The sequence below is a fragment of the Macaca fascicularis genome, chromosome 7 (genome assembly GCF_037993035.2).
Source record: "Macaca fascicularis isolate 582-1 chromosome 7, T2T-MFA8v1.1".
NCBI lineage: Eukaryota > Metazoa > Chordata > Mammalia > Primates > Cercopithecidae > Macaca > Macaca fascicularis.
Genome location: NC_088381.1, coordinates 134718200 through 134732782, shown reverse-complemented (window position 1 = coordinate 134732782; position 14583 = coordinate 134718200). Strand labels below are relative to the sequence as shown.

Sequence of the window (14583 nt, the reverse complement as noted above, 5' to 3'; positions counted from 1 at the left end):
CCAGCTTGGCTAACATGGTGAAACCCCATCTCTTTTATAATACAAAAATTAGCTGGGCATAGTGGCATGCACTTGTAATCCCAGCTACTCAGGAGGGTAGGGTGAATACTGAGGCAGGAGGGTGAATCTGGGGTGTGGAGGTTGCAGTGAGCTGAGAACCTGCCACTGTGCTCCAGTCTGGACAACAGAGTGAGACTATGTCTCAAAAAAAAAAAAAAAAAAAAAAAAAAGGCTAAAATAGCAAGTTTTGTGCTACATATATTTTGCCAAAATTAAAAAATAAATGTAATATACCAAAAACCATTGAATTATATACTTTCAATGAATGAATTGTATGATATGTGAATTATATCTCAATAAAGCTGTTAAACAAAGGATGATATGGCATGGAAAACTTTTAAATTACGTAGACTCTGGCAATGGTAATAAAGACATTGATGTTAATGGCATATGTTGGGACTTTGCATAAAACCTTTCAAAAACTTGCCATGAAAAAGAATCAGTTGTCCTAAATAATACACTATTTTCAATCTGCCTTTAAATTTATATTTGTGTTTTAAATTAGTGAACCTAAGTGTTTCACTATTTTATCTAAATTGCTAAAAGTATGTACATTTAAGATGGATAATCCCCCCATTTATGGATCTTCTCATTGGGAAAATAGGTGTCTCATATTATAGTTGCTGTCATCTTCCATTCAGGCATATGCAGTTAATAGCTTAGACAGAAAAGACATTTTTCCATTATTTAGGATAAAAGGGATGTGAACTTGAAATGAGGTTTAAGTTACTGGACTCATGACTGAAAGGTATTGAGACTGAAGATTACACTAATAACATCTGGCTACTCCTGTGATGGCAACATTTAGATAAGAATGATTTGCAATGATTAGACAGGTTATATTGTTCTTTGATTTTAACAAATATTTGGATTAAGGGACTCAATCTTTGCTGCAACTAATACATTTTAATTATTTCTCACTTAAAACTAGTAAAGTCTCAATATTTTCTTGATTGAATACCAGATGATATCAAAGTACTTTTAAAAGTTTCTCAGTTGTTGATTTTAGGACTTCATTTGGTGATAAAATGACAATGAACATGACAGATAAACTAATGGCAAAATAGAAAAAGAACTCTTGCTTCTAGCTAATTGCCATGCTTTTAATACTCTCAAGGATCCTTGAGTAAAAACTCAAATTATGGACGTAAAAATATAGTGCCAAAATCTGTTTTTGATAAAACTGATGAAAAAAAGTAGAAGCAAATACAAAGCAAGGTAGCTCCTTGATTCTTTAAATTTTTGATGCCCTAGGCGGGACCAGGTGGAGATAATTGAATCATGGGGGTGCTTCCCCCATTGGTTCCTGTGGTTGTGAATAAGTCTCACGAGATCTGATGGTTTTATAAATTGGAGTTCCCCTGCACAAGCTCTCTTGCCTGCTGCCGCGTATGACGTGGCTCCTTATTCGTCTTCAGCCATGATTGTGAGGTCTCCCCAGCCATGTGGAACTGTGTGTCAAACATCTTTCCTTTATAAGTTACCTAGTCTCAGGTATGTCTCTTTTTAGCAGCATAACAGACTAATACATAGTATTCTCATCTTTGAATCTGTGTTGAAGATTAACAGGCATACTTTATTTTTTTTAAGTAATAAATGTGACAAGAAAAGGAATCCATATTTCTTCCTAAAAATGAAAAATGCAGATGTGCTTTACTCAGTGTTACTTTACTCTGTTGTTTTCAAAATCTGACATTTTCAAAGTAAATTGGCATTAAGATTACCCTTTACTTGATTTTTAAAAATCTACAATAAATTCATTAATTAAAAGCATAAAATTTAGAATTTTCTGAAATTTGGACCTAATACAGTTGCTCCCCAAATGCAACAGAAACAAACAAAAAAATCAAGTGTCTGTGGTTCTTCGTTTGTGGAGGACAGACCCTGAAGTATATCAGAGCAATTAGAAGCCTTTCTCCAATTAATGCAAAAAGCACTGATTATACAATGAATAAATTACTCTCATTTATGTGTATTAGAGCTTTTGATGAATATAGATGTTATAATAAGATACAAAATCATCTAAAAGTCTTTCAGAATTGATCATAATTTTAAAAAGCGTTATATATTTGATTTAGTGAATAGACAACAGGTGTAATTACTATCGAATGAGAGTTCACTAATTTTTTTTTTTATGTCAGAATTCTTCATCTTCGAAAACATTGATAGGCACTGTTCTTTTTATCAGAAGCTAATTGCTGTCATTCTGTAGGTCATAAAGAGACAACTAGCTTGACTACTGTCTCAGACAGAAAACGATACATCTTTGAAATGAAGCTATCACCTAGTGACTATGGGGGAACTTTCTGACTTACTGCCTTTATTCTCCTTAGGATGCATGCACAAACAAAATAAAAAGAGAGAGCAATTTCCCCACCCAGAAATAATAACAGGGAACTAAGTTCATTCTACTTAAAAAATGTTCTTCCTTTTCATCCATATGTAATATTTTAACTCCCCTTTTCCTTTCTTCTCTCAACTTCTGCATTTAGCATGTCAATGTGTGCGCAGACGAACGCGCGCACGTGCACGCACACACACACACAACTTTTTTCCCTCCTTAACTGAAAACTACCTTAATAGTGGCAAAATGTGCCACGAGTGAAATCCTGAAACAACAAAAAAGAAAGCCATACTTTAAAAATTGAAATGAAAACAAACAAGTGGCCAGTATTATTAACCTTTAGTCTAGACCGTTATCAAGTTTCCTTCAGATTCTCTATAAAGATTTTTATTAGTTTACGTATTCTTAGCAAATGATATCTGTTTTTGTGTAAGTTCAAACATTAAAGATACATTTGAAAATTATTTTGAATTCAACTTGAAATTCTAACATTAAATTCTATTATTTTTCTTTATTGTATACATTTTGCATTTTAGTAACACATTTTAACATTTTAGTAAGCTTTGAAGGTTGGCTCAGAAAACTAGTCTTTGCAACCCTTATTCTCAGTTATTCCAAAAGTGCTATTAATTCTATCCAGAGAAAATCATATGTCCCTTTCTATCCTCACCTGCACTGTCTACATTTAGGTTCTCAGCATCTTTTATCTGAACTATTCCAATGACTTCCTGATTGGTGTTATAGCTAAGCTTGCTCCCACTCAAGCCATTCTATTTTGCTGTCAAAATGATCTTTCTAAAATGCAAGTCTCATTATATTTTACTCTTGATTAATATCTTTTGAAAAATCTCATTTCCTACTAGAAAAAAAAATCCAAATGCCTTTAATATGACAAAGGTATCTTCCATCATCTGATCCTACCTATTTTCCCTAGCTGTCTCTTGCCAATCCCTCAAAACTAATTCTGCAGTCAAACTGACCTATTGGTCAACTTATGGTTTCAGCCATTGTGCCTTTACAGTAGAATGAGTTAATAAATATAACTGTATTATACAATATAGTTATGAGAATGAACAACATGAAATATTATGAATCAATTTTACATAAATGACACTAAACAAAAGAATCTAGACACAAAAGATTACATATTATATGGTTCCACTTATACAAAGTTCTGTAAAACACAAAAGTAATTCTAACTCCAGCCTGGGTGACAGAGGGAGATCCTGTCTTTGAAAAAAAAAAGTAATCTATAGTGCTAAAAGTCAAAGTTGTAGTTACACTTGAGGATTGAGCTGTGACTATAAGGGGGAACAGGGCTGTTTGCTGGGACACTGATAATATTCTGGTTTATTGATCTGGATGGTTATATGGATATGTTCAGCTTTTGAAAATCCATTATGCTGTAACTACACTATTTGTGTGTTTTTTTTTTAAATTAAATAAAACGTAAGGAATAACAACAACAACAAACACAGTGCCAATATCACTTGTCACTTCTTTGAAAGTTTCCCAAAACTAAGTAAGTCCCTCAGGTAGAATTTTTGTTCCTAAATATGTCATATACTTATCACACATAAAATTACTACAGCACAATAATTACATATTCTTATAACAAAATGTTATTATATTAACATAACAATTATATAACACTATTATATGTTAATATAATATCATTTTTAAAATCTCATTATCATTTAAATTATCATTTAAAAAATCTAGATCTTTCTGTTTCACAATGAAATGTAACTTTCTTAACCGGTAAGATCATAACTTTCTACCCATGTACCCGCAGCCTCCAGCACAACCTGGCAGTTAGTGCGTACTCAATGATATTATGTCATGAGGGTTTTTCCAATCTCTGCATTAACATTTTGTGTCAGATAATTCTTTGTTGTAGGGACTGTCCCATGCACTACAGGATGTTTAGCAGTATCCCTGGGCTCTACTCACCTGATATCACTAGGTACCCTCCAACTGTAACAACCAAAAATGTCACCAGGCATTGCAAATGTCCCCTGGGGCACCAAAATTTATCCTGGTTGAAAACCATTTATACATATAGTTTCCATGTAAAAATACAAACCACATGTTAATTCACTTACCAAAAAACTCTGGGTTCTGAAATGGTTTGCATATTATAAGCAACTAAAAAAAAAATAGGTTCTCTTGAACACTTAAGAGGAAGTTGAGCTCTACATGTCAGAGAAGTTTATAAAATGGTTTCAGTATCTAGATAATCAGATATAATTCATATTAATTGCACACTAGAATAAGGTCTCCTTTGGAATTCCTATATAGAAAAATGAGTTTGCCAAGCAAAATAATTGTGTAAAAGTTTATATTTGGTATTTTTAAAAATGACTGCTAATAGTAGCTCAGTGTATTAAATGTCCTAATTATACATTATTTTCCAGGGCTTATATCTATGAATAGACCATTAGTTCTAAATTACTGAAGTTCAATAAGTTTCTATCTGTAAATTATTTAACAGTGAACATTACATAAGAAAAGGATAGCTAGAATATAAACTATCATGCATCAGCTATGAAAAAAATCTCACAAAGGGAAAAACTAACTTATTAGAAAGAAATGTGGTTGTATTTTATTAACTTCATGCCTTTGATTCAGGATATAGTTTTTGGCTTGATCTGTGTTGTTAAGAGCATGAGTGATAAAATAATTGAGTACTAGTATGTCACTGGAGTTTGAGAAATGAGAACATGAATGGTTTATGTGTCAAAATGATACAGCCAAAACATAAATTTGACCTTACCAAAATTATTTCTTGACAACCAATTCTTTATAGTCCTCTTTGTGGTTAGAATCAGTATTTAAGAACAGCTACTGAGCCAAAAACAAAACAAAACAAAAAACCCAGGCAGTTTATAAAAGGAGAAACAAAACTGAATAAATTCAAGAACAGTGTTTAATCTAACTCTTCTATAAATGCCAATAAAAATACAATTTTTCATCTACCAGATTGGTAAGATTAAAAATTAATATTCTACAACATGCCAATAAAAACACAATTTTTCACCTACCAGATTCGTAAGATTAATAATGATTAATGGAAATACAATCTCATAAACTGATAGTACAAATATATAAATTTGTACATATTCTAAGAGGGTCATTTAGTGATATGTAATGTGAGACTTCACAATTTTGAGTGAGTTATTCTATTTTATGGAAATATTTCTAAAGTGATCATCAGAAGTATACATAATAATTTATACAAAGAGAATGTGATAGAAAATAGGAAATAACCTAAATGTTTAATGATAGCAAAATTAAATTATTCATAGGTTTTTAATATTTTTCAGTGATTGACAAATCCCAGTTTTTTGTAGAACAGTTATTAAATGAAGAAAAAGATTACATTATCTGAAAAGGAGAGTGGCTAAGAGCAAGGGATCTGGAGTAAAGACTACCTAGTTCAAATTCTAGTTCTATCATCTTTTGCTATATCTAGGTCAATTTATTCAATCATTTAATCTTTCTAAATGTAATTTTCTTATCAATAAGCCTACCTATTCTGTAGGCTTGTTGTGTAGATTAAATATACAAATAAATATTGTAGATATACAAAGTACTTATAAAAATACATGGCATACAGTACGTGTACTATACATTTTAGTAATTATTATAATAATTGGGATGATATTACTAAGAAAACCAAGCTATAAACCAGTATATATGATGTGCTCCCAGTTGGACAAATTAATGAATTAGTCTTAGATAATAATTGTGGATTCAGATTATTAGTGTTTTTATTAACTTCATTTTACTTTGCTATATTTTCACCAAATTCTTTTTTTTTGCAAAAAACACATATTATTTCCATGTTCAGTAAAAAAAGAGTTATTTTAAAACTCTATTATTAAAAAGATGAACGTCATCTTTTCCTTTTCCTAAATGACCATATATTTTTCTATTAAAATATGGTTTGAATACCCATTTCACAATAAAAAGGTCATTTTATGCTGTGGTTGAACACATATAATATGCAAAATGGTGTGCTCCTAATATTTTAACACTAACTGGAAAGTATGGAAATTTGAAAACCACTTTTCTTGTTGGTAAAAGAGAAGCTTTTTACAGATGGTCTTTAGCCTTACCATGTAGTTACTAACCTTCATGAGAAGCAGGATATCTAAACAGACTTCATATTTTATCCCTCTCACAGAGTCTATCTTAATTTTGATAAGAAAGCATTGGATGAGAAATAATTTAACTTATAAGAGATATAGTATTTTCTTTGAGGACCTCTGCTTAAGATCTCTGTAAGGCAATTACTACCTTTGATTGCAAAGTAAATATACATGTACTACTATGGCTATGAATAAACCAAAGAAAAATTGATTCCTGAACATGTAAGGAATCAAATTTGAGCAGTTTTTATGTTGCTGATATAAGTAAAAAACACTAAATTTCTTCATAATTACTAAATATTATAAGAAATCTAAAAAGCATTCTAAGTCAAATACAAAAAGTCTCGTGGTGTCTTGTATTTTAAAAACTTCCAAATATCTAACTAGTGAACTTTTCAGGTATTGATTTTGATGTTCATAAAATTAAAGACTGTTACGTGTGAATAAAGGATCTTTGTACCAAAAAGTCTGTCTTTCTGGGGCAATTTACTTTCCCCCAGTGATCTCTTTCTCACCTACCTGACTTCTTGTGCCAGGAGTTAGCTTCTGCCAGCAACATTGAAGTATTTGATGGTAGGAGGGCAAATGGGGGGAAAAGAAATTGAGAAACTAGGAGACTGATTATTAGTGCCTGCTACTGTTATTATCCATATTCAAAATCAAAAAAGTGAAACTTCACAAAAGTTTCACTTCATTTTATGGATACCTTCACAAAATGTTTATATAAGGAAGCTACGTCTTCAATCATATCCTTTGCAAGGTCTTGAATACATTCTGCTGTCATTCAGTGGAGAAAATAAAAAAGTAAAAGAAAAAATAGATGATTTGTTAGACAGTAGTTGCCTAATTCAGATAATTTTCTTGTTATTAGATATAAAGGACTTGAAGCCTAGTAAGAATGAGATAGACGTATTGTCTTCTCAGATTAACTTTCACACAAAGGAAACACATTATAGCACTCTATTTTAAATTCAGTTTCCTCAAAATAAAATAGGAGTTCAGAGATCATAAGACAAGAAAAAGTATATTTATTATTAATAAAATGAGTTTCATAAAATTATGTTACTCTTATATTTTCCTTTATTCCACATTATTAAAATATCTGCATAATCTGCTTTTTCTGTTTTGAAATGTTTTTCAGAATGAATGCAGGCAAAGCAAAATCTTTTAAAATTGTTCATTATTGCTAAGAAAACAAGCTAATCTGGTCGTAATTTCTATTGTAGTGCTTTTCTGTTGACATGACAACCTTGACCTTCCCATAGCTGTGCTGTTAAAATAAAGTTTGGTAAGAAATTGGAAGGAAGAAGGAAAAATGTGTTAGTAAAGTTTATCCTAAAGGAATCAGTGTGAAGTGCTCAGTAATAGGAATGAAAGCTAACTGCTCTCAAGTTTAAATGCACACTGATCAGTACAGGGAGGACAAATAAATTTATAGTTCAGAAATAATTAAATCCATAAGAAAAACTAATGAATATGACTGAACCTTCTGACACCAGGAATTTTAGTGAGTTTTAATTGATAGTGAGAATAAATTAAATTCCTGAACATTTTCATTATTGGTATAAGAGTTGTACTCCGGGGGCAAAAATCTCTCACTGTGCTTTCAATTACGTTCAAGAACAGACTATTGGACATTAGTTATCAACTTACCTATAGCCATTTTCTACTCTTCACTATGAAACTAATAAACTTGGTTTTAGTTACTGTTGCTTATTAATAGCTATCAATGAAATCACTAACCTGCCACTGAATGCTCTAGGCTTTAAAATTAAAGAGATTCCTATTGACATTTAAGTTACTGCCAGCATCCTTCAGCTGTGAAAAGCTGTAATACAGAATTTATCATTCTTATTACATTCTTCTTCCTGAATCAATAATGCTTAGAAGAGGTGAAAGGATTTCCTTATATACAGCCACTCTGACTTTGAACATTTCCCTCAGTCCATTAGATGAAAAGAAGAAAATTGTGCGGTTGATATTAGAAATGCATTTTTTGTTAAATGTCTTTTCCCCTCTCCTGGAATGTGAGCCCCTTAAGAGCAAAGTTTTATGTCTTTGTGTCACATATTCCTAGCAGACTACAGATTACCCAACCTTTCTTAAAAGGTTCTGAGAGAATTTTTGTATCTAGTGAATTAACTTCTCTCTCACGCATATAGAATGGTACTAGCTGGTGTGCCACCCTTAGGATAATTGAGAAGATAGTCAAACAATTTTCTGTGTTTGATAGTTTAGATGAAGAACCTCAGTTGATAGAGTATAAAAATCACCACCCTAAAATTGTTGAATTAACAAATGAGAACTTATCACCTAACAGATTGAAAGCCTTTCCTAAGTCCATCATTATTTTAACTACTGCAGTTTTAAACTGCTTGAAGACAAGGGCCAATTCTCTTTAACTTATTTAATTCTTATAAGGTCTAGGACACTATGGTACAGAGTACAGTGTTTCATCAGTGGATTAAAACACACACAGAGACACACGTGCATACACACACACACACACACACACAGGCATGTATTTGCACATTACCTAAACCAAATTCCAAACCTACTGAATCGGAATCTCGGGTTTGAGCCTAGGAATCTTTTTAGAAAAATGTCTATGAGTGGTAGAAGGCTGAGTATACAGGATGAAGGATCTCTGGATTGAAATGAATTCCTGTTCCCATTTCTGGTTCCTCTAAACATGACCTGGTTCCCTCATCTTAGTCATCTTCATTTAAATTCTGCCTTTGAAATGCCTACCTCTCTCCTCTATAAAAGCCCACGTTATTCCATTTCAAAGATGTGCCATCATACTGTCCTTAAGTTGGTTATTTTTTTAAAATTTAACTTTCTTCAGAATCATTTTTGTTATCTTGCAATCATCCAAGATCTGTTATTTTAACTTCATTCTCCCTTTTATTTATAGAATACAGTCTTCTAAATTTTATCATTTGGCCTTCTGTAGCCTTTCTAAAAGTTTATAATTTCTTCTCTTCCTAATATAATATCTTGGACTTATTAATCTTTCATATAAATTATGTGGTTTCTCCCTGATCTCTTTGCTATTAATTTAATTTTTTCGTGGACAAAAGTATTAAATGCTATTGAATCCATTTCTAGTTATATAACCAAAAGAAAAACAGATACTTGCACACCAATGTTTGTAGGAGCATTATTTATAAAAGTTAAAATCTGAAAACAACCCAGTATCCACCAACAGGTGAACTGATAAACAAGTTGTGGTATATACATACAATGGAATATTAATTAGAGTCAAAAAAGGATGAAATTCTAATACATTATATAATATAAATGAACCTTGAAAACATTTTGCTAAGTGAAATAAGCTCGACACTGAAAGACAAAACTTGTATGATTCCACTTATATGAGGTATCTAGAATAGGCAAATTTATAAAGACAGAAAATAGATTAGAGTTTACCAGGGGTTGGGGGAGAGAGGAATGGGGAATTTTTATTTAATGGGTACAGAGTTTCTATGTGGAATGATAAAAAAAAGTTCTAGAAACAGTGGTGATAGTTGCACAAAACTGTGAATGTGCTAATATCACTGAATTTTACACTTAAAATTGGTTAAAATGGTAAATTTTATGTTTATATTTTATCAAAATTTTAAAAAGCTACTGAAATGATTTTCTTAACTTTCCTAGAGCATCCTTTTCTTCACACTGACGAATTTTATCTATATTATTAAAAGAAAATAAAAACCCATCCATACTTTTTCCATATCCCTAAATCTATCACCTCTTTAGATTTTTTTGTAAAAATAAAGTGTAATATGGATACTCAGCATTTTCCACACTTCGAGCACAATGATGTTGTAGATACACACATAAAACACTTCAAGTCTCTATATACACATGTGCAGGCACACATACATACTCCACTTTACATCTCCTCCTTAGACTCTTGCAAATTTCACCAAAATTATTCTTTGGTTCTTGTATTTGAGCTTTCATTTAGATAAAAGCTATTAAGACTATAAGGTTTACAGTGCAGATAATGTTATGTTGCAAGTTATTTTTAGATGCCAAGTACTTTGCAAATACAATAATGAGAAAATATCAATTTCAAAGGTTTACCCAACATACAAGAAAAGAGTTTAAAAGGAAGGAAGATAAATACATCTAAAGGATCTCTAAAGAACTGGTATTACATAAACTATGAGGAAGCTGAGAAATGATATTCTCAAAGGAAAAAATAGGGCAGAGCAGAAAGCTACTTTAATCTGAACTACAAAGAATTATAAGATAATTAAATTTATTATTTTTAGAGATGATACTTTTAAAGTTGCAAAAAAATCTTCTGGTCTTATTAAAAAGAATAAAATTAATAGGAGTAACTTGTCCTTATAAAACCCTGGAAAATTTAGGAAAAATAAATTAGGAAATAATTTTAGTATATGGAAAATTATTGAAAGATCCCATACATGAGAAATAAATGTACATAATATATGATGTGAAAAGAAAACTTAAGCAAAGATGATGATTTTTAAAAATATATATTCTTATGTAAAGAGAAGAATGTGGAGTTGTACAAAAAAGCAGAAAGGACAGGTGGTAGTGAGTTTAAAAAGTCACTTTAGGAGCAAACTGGACTGGGCTGTTAAATAGCAAAGCATTTTCCTATTTCTAAGATGTTAGGACAATATGTAGGTAAAACTTTTATTGGAAATAAAATATGATCAGGGTTACAAGACAACAGAGGAGCAATGCCAGTGATTTTTTAAATGCAGCAAACTATAAAGGAGGCAACACAGGCCAAACAGCAAGTTGCAAGTACATAGGAGATGATTGCAATGTCTCAAATAAATTAATGGGGCAGCCACAGGCAGCAAATAGGAAGAGGAGGCAACAGTCGAGCAAACTCAGTCAGCAGTCTAACTCAGTGGCACAAGGCAAGTGTAGATGACAGCAGAAATGCTAAACAATCTCACCTACTTACAGTGTTACAGGTATAGATTGGGCAGGGCAAGATCAGGCAGGCAGATGACGTAGCACTTGTTAGGCCATAGTATAGGGGAATTGTAGGGGAGCAGATAGATAATGCTGGGCAGTCTAAAATGCTAAAATGGCAGATGGATACGGCAGTACCAGGCCATTTGCTGATGGACAAAGTACCAGTGAGTGAAGAATGCAAATCATTCAGCAGATGAGTGAAGTGAGGCAAAAAGGAGAGACAAAAACCAAAGGCAATCAAGCAGGAAGACAGAACGGTAGAGAAACAATGACAGATCATCAGAAGCAGTTGTATAGGGTAATAACAAGCTTTCAGCAGAGGAATAAAACACCATTCAGGAAAAGATGAGATTGAGAGTGAGGCAGTCCCCTGAACTGGGTGTCTTCCATCTAGGATACAGTATTCAATAAACTGCAAATGAGAATCCACAAGAGAACAGCACACAAATGGAAATAGCAGATGGATCTGAACTCTATTGCCCAGGGATACAGAATGACCCTAGAACATAGATACATAGCAATCCACAAAGAAATTAAACAGATGTGAAAAATGGGTCCAAGCATTTTTTATGATGATAAAAGAAACCAAAACACTAAAAATTATTAATCTGAAAATGATTGGCTGGGATTGAAGTCTTCGCTTACCCCTTTCTGGAGCCCACAAAATGGGAATGTTGGGAATTTCTGCAGCAGAAAAACAGAAGAGAAAAGGGATTTCTGACTCCCAGTTTGAGGAAAGCAGGTCAAATTTAGGGCTATATGAACTGGTTCAGGGAAATAAGAACCAGCCTGAACCTTCTCCCTTCCTCAGAATGAAACCATTTCTGAGTTATGGGAAAGGTTTAGGAAGCCCTCACCCCATCATTCCCCACAACCTCCCCTTTCACACTTACCTCCAATGCAAACAGTTTCCAGCAAGGAGGTACTTGGAAAAATTCACTCTTATGTTTACACCATGGCAAAATGGGAAGATGGTCAACTAATGGTACTTCCTGTGTAGGTCGGGCTTCTAATTCAGTGGGATCCCTTCCACTCTTTGTGAATGAGCAGAGGGGACAGATTACTAGAAACTACCTACCTCTTTGAAAGTGGATGAGAAACAATCAGGGGCAGTAATGTCAATCAACAAATAGTAATATCAGTAAGTATCTTGGTGATCTCATCAATTGTCATGGATTTTAATTCCATTTATATGTTGATGACTCCAAAAATAATATTTCTAGCCCAGATTTTCCTACTGAAGTCTAGATACATATACCTAATATCTACTTTTTTGGGGGGCAGGGGGAAGGAGTCTCACTCTGTCACCCAGGCTGGAGTACAGTGGCGCAATCTCAGCTCACTGCAAACCTCTGCCTCCTGGGTTCAAGCAATTCTCCTGCCTCAGCCTCCTAAGTAGCTGGGATTACAGGCGTGCACCACCATGTCTGGCTTTTTTCTTTTCTTTTCTTTTAGTAGAGACAGAGTTTCACCTGGTTGTCTAGGCTGGTCTTGAACTCCTTACCTCATGTGATCCGCCCACCTCAACCTCCCAAAGTGCTGGGATTACAGGTGTGAGCCACTGTGCTCAGCCTCATATACCTAATATCTAATTGCAATTCAATATCTCAACTTGAATACCTAAAGGAAGTTCACATTTCCATAACCAAAGTAAAATTCTTGATCTTCCCCCTCAAACCTACTTTTCCCATAGTCTTCTCCATTTCATTAAATGGAAACTACATCCTTCTAATTCCCAAGTCAGGTCTTATACCTGACTTCTCTCTTTATCTTATTCTATCTGTTTACCTCTCCCTTCAAAATATATCAATAATCTACTTCTCACTACCTCCACCTCTATCATTGGTCTAAGCCACTGTCATTTTCCACCTGGGTTATTTTAATAGTCTCCTAACTTGTTTCTACATTAAAATATGTCAGTTCATGCCATGCCTCTACTCTATTACACTAGGGGTGGCATTCAGGTTCCAGATGATCCATGGCTTCCTCTTTCTCCTCCTTAAGGTCTTTGTTCAAATGTCATCTTATCAATGAGGCCTTCCTTAATGGATGACCCTATTTAAAATTATAACCCTCTTTCCTGCCTGGGCTACTATCCTCCCTCCCTGGTTAATTTTTACACATAGCACTTACCATCTCCAGTACTATACAGTTTACTTGTTTTTTTAATAGTTTGTATCCTCTCACTAAAATGTAAATTCCATAAAGGTAGGAACTTTTGACTTATTAGCTCATTGCTCTATCTCAACATCTGAAACAGTGCCTGGCATGTATATATCTATATCTATATCTATATCTATACCTATATCTTGTAGGCTTTAAGTACATATTTGAGTCCATGAAGCATTAACTTCTTATGGGGCTTCCTCTCTCAGTCTCAAATTTTCAGAGTATTCTTCTGAAAGCTCACATACTATGAGCTTTTAGATTAACAGAGCAGATGCTAGTGCACTATAGAACAGGAATGTTCTATAACAGGGTTGGCAAACTACAGCCCCAGGGCCAAATCCTGCCCATTTCCTGTTTTCGTTTTTTTTTTTTTTTTTTTGTATGGCCTGCAATCTACAAGTGATCTTTGTATTTTTTAATGATTCAAGAGATAATCAAAAGAAGAACAGTATTTCATGACACATGGAAATATATGAAATCTAAATTCAGTGCCCATAATAAAGTTTTGTTAGAACACAGCCAGGCTCATTTATTTATATCATCTGTGGCTGCCTTTGTGCTACAGGTCTGGCAGAGTTGGGTAATTTTGACAGAGACCATATGCCTACAAAATCTAAAAAATTTACCATCTGGCCCTTTTAAATAAGTTTGCTGACCCCTGTCCTATAGTATTTTATATTTAGAAGGCAAAGAGTAATAACTAAACTTTAAGCAATGATACATTAGAATTTACTGTTAATATTGTTACTACTATTGCCCATAGTAAATGTTTGGGGGAATGTATACTTATACTAGGATTTGCTTTCAATATTATTATTATTATTATTTTTATTTTTTATTTTATTTTTGAGACAGTGTCTTGCTCTGTTACCCAGGCTGGAGTGCAGT

General features: G+C 33.1%; 1 protein-coding gene across 44 annotated transcripts in view; it reads right to left on the bottom strand.

The window, feature by feature from the left end:
• Positions 1-14583, bottom strand: part of GPHN (gephyrin) — a 734620-nt gene that overhangs the window by 342606 nt on the left and 377431 nt on the right. For 15 of the 44 annotated variants that reach the window (XM_045397540.2, XM_015454295.3, XM_015454297.3 and 12 more), the window contains exon 5: positions 12172-12210. The exons of the other annotated variants lie outside the window; for them this stretch is intronic. In XM_045397540.2, coding sequence (XP_045253475.1) covers positions 12172-12210 — 39 coding nt within the window. The remainder of the gene's footprint in view (positions 1-12171; positions 12211-14583) is intronic. 44 annotated transcript variants of the gene reach the window in all.